Here is a 2,848-nt window from a genome sequence, read left to right on the forward strand (position 1 = left end):
ATGGATGGATGGATGGATGGATGGATGGATGGATGGATGGATGGATGGATGGATGGATGGATGTTTACCCATTCATATTGTTGGTCTACAATAATGGCCTTATGACTCCATCCGTCTCTGTGTTGCAGCTGATCCAGACCGTCACGGCGGTGGATCCAGATGAGCCTCTGGGGGGGCAGCGCTTCTACTACAGCTTGGCTCCAGAGGCCGCTAACAACCCCAACTTCACGCTGAGAGACAACCAAGGTAGACGATCTGAGACACCAAGTTATGGCAGTGAGCTCTATACAGACGACTCCAGCTGTCTTTACTGCTGTGAGTGGAGGACAAACAGCCTCCACATGTTACAGTAGTTCCCCAACCCCCAACTGCTACTGTAGACTTATAGATCTGAACAAAATAGAATACAATAGAAATAGAATAGAACAGATAATGCCTTTATTGTCCCACAATGGGCAAATTCTTGTGTCTGCAGCAGCAAAAGATTATAAAAAATATGGTCACACAAATGTGGACCCTAGATAATAACATAATAGTGAAGAGTTCAAAAATAAACAAATAAAATACTGTACTGTAATGTGTTTTTTAACGATATAAATCTGTGCACCTGAAGAATAAATAACCCATATACAGCTATGGACATTTTCACAGTAATGGACATTTGAAAATAGCAGCAACATCAGAGATGTGCAAAATGACAGCAGAATGTTATTTAACTGATTCAGGCAGGCACTTTGTAAAATCAGCATGAATGTAACAACTTATTCAGGATGGTGGGAACAGTGGTTGTAATAAAGTCTTACAGCTGCTGGGAGGAAGAATCTGTGATAACGCTCCCTGGTGCATTTTAGGTGACAGAAAAAGACATTAAATGCCAAACCTCATTTGAAAATCAGCTTAAAAGCTTAAAATTATTCCAAATCACTGTTAAACATGTACACTGTTAGTACTAGATATTGCTATACAGTTTCATGATCTTAGGTGGGTTAATCTGAATATTTTAAAATAATTCATCCAAGCTATGAAATACAACTTATCCAGAAACTGGAATACAATTATACCAAATTAGTTTAAAAGAATAACCTTGATGAATAAAATTAGAAACTCCCTTTAGTTTTCAACAAAAACTGTAGGAAATTGGCTTCATAGATTAAATTCTTTAGTAAATAACACACTAAAAACTAATGTACTAATCTACTCTTTAATTGGCTGTGGAGTGAGCATCTTAGATGTGTCCATTTCTCCCTTACCTATGCTGTGACCCGGAACTTGAAGCTTCTCTACAACTGTAAATATTTAAATCTATGCTTTGTTAATGATGGACAGCTAATAAGATTTGAAAGTGGCCCTCCCCCTCCCCCCCTGAATCCCACAGCAGAACTCGGCAAAGCAGAGGAGAGCAGACTCCGCCTTTTTTTGGTTCAATATATTTTGGACCTCATCCTAACTACGTCATGTTTCATTCACCTGTAAATAAACTATACTATAATTGCGGCTTTTAAGGTAGCATGCTAGGTTTCGTAAATTTGTTTATTTTAAGCAATACTTACCTCACGAGTTTTGAATAACCACCAGTGACTAATTCATCCCTGAATATTCTCAGCTTCTGTACCATGGCTCTGAGCTTCTTTTCCAAGATGCTTCACTTCAAGAGCACAAGACTTAGGCTACACTGCTGCCTGAAGCGACCCATATCAGATTTTTTTTGCCCATATGCGACCTGTACCTGATCTTTTCATGACAGTCTGAACAACACAGATCCGGCATTTTTCCAGTGGGACCCAGGCCACTTGGCTGTGTGGTCCTGAATCCGATACGAATCTGATCTTTTCATGACAGTCCGAACAACACAGATCCGACATTTTTCCAGTGCGACCCAGGCCACTTGGCTATGTGGTCCTGAATCCGATACGAATCTGATCTTTTCAATCATGTTCAGGTCGGATGAATGCGAACTGGCCGTTCAGACACAGGTCGCATTCATCCGACCTGAACATCATTAATACTCAACAAAGGTCTCTATTCTGCGTCTTGTCCACAAAAGGGGGGAAAAAAAAAAACAACCATGGCGGATGATGATGCAAAAGGTTGAGTTTTTAAGGTTGGAAAAGATCGCTAGAAGCGCTCCAGCACTACCATCTATGCTTACTTCTGTAAACAGAGAGCATGCTGGCTTGTGACGTCATTGCGTCCTCTACTGCGCATGTGGGACATTTAAGCTATATGAATGCAGTTCACTCAAGAGATGACATACAAGTCGCATATATTTGGAAATGTGGACGGCAACTAGAAAAAATCGGATTGAACAAAAAAAATCTGAATTGAGCAACAAGGCCTGCAGTGTGAACGTAGCCTTTGATACAGAGAGGAAAGTGTGACTGACTGTAATGAAAAAATCCACATGCTGGATCTACAAACATCAACCCATCCATAATTTTGTTTCAGACAACACGGCGTGGATCCTGACGCGCCGCGGAGGCTGGTCACACCAAGACCAGACCGTCTTCTACTTGCCCATCTTCGTGTCTGACGGCGAGCAGCCGATGCAGACCAGTACGAGCACTCTGACCATTCGGGTTTGCAGCTGTGACCAAGATGGAAACGTCATGACGTGCAACGCCGAGGCCTTCAGCCTGCCTGCCAGCCTCAGCAAAGGAGCACTCATTGCTATACTGGCCTGCATCTTCGTCCTACTGGGTGAGTACACTGCATGAAAAGTGAGATTTTCGTCCCCATAAACCCCCGTAAACTCCCGCAGATCTGCCTGATTTTCGTCAGTTTCCGACAATTTGCAACCCGTGCTTGTCCGCGTTTGTCGTGCCACAAATTGTCGGAAACTGACGAAAAT

The 2,848-nt window shown here is 42.3% G+C and overlaps 1 protein-coding gene across 2 annotated transcripts in view; it reads left to right on the forward strand.

The window, feature by feature from the left end:
• The window catches only part of cdh20 (cadherin 20, type 2), a 139,467-nt gene that overhangs the window by 129,348 nt on the left and 7,271 nt on the right, over positions 1-2,848 (forward strand). For both annotated transcript variants that reach the window (XM_015382190.1, XM_015382189.1), the window contains exons 10-11: positions 129-246; positions 2,446-2,697. In XM_015382190.1, coding sequence (XP_015237676.1) covers positions 129-246; positions 2,446-2,697 — 370 coding nt within the window. The remainder of the gene's footprint in view (positions 1-128; positions 247-2,445; positions 2,698-2,848) is intronic.

Source organism: Cyprinodon variegatus, unplaced genomic scaffold, assembly GCF_000732505.1.
Source record: "Cyprinodon variegatus isolate N-32 unplaced genomic scaffold, C_variegatus-1.0 Scaffold252, whole genome shotgun sequence".
NCBI lineage: Eukaryota > Metazoa > Chordata > Actinopteri > Cyprinodontiformes > Cyprinodontidae > Cyprinodon > Cyprinodon variegatus.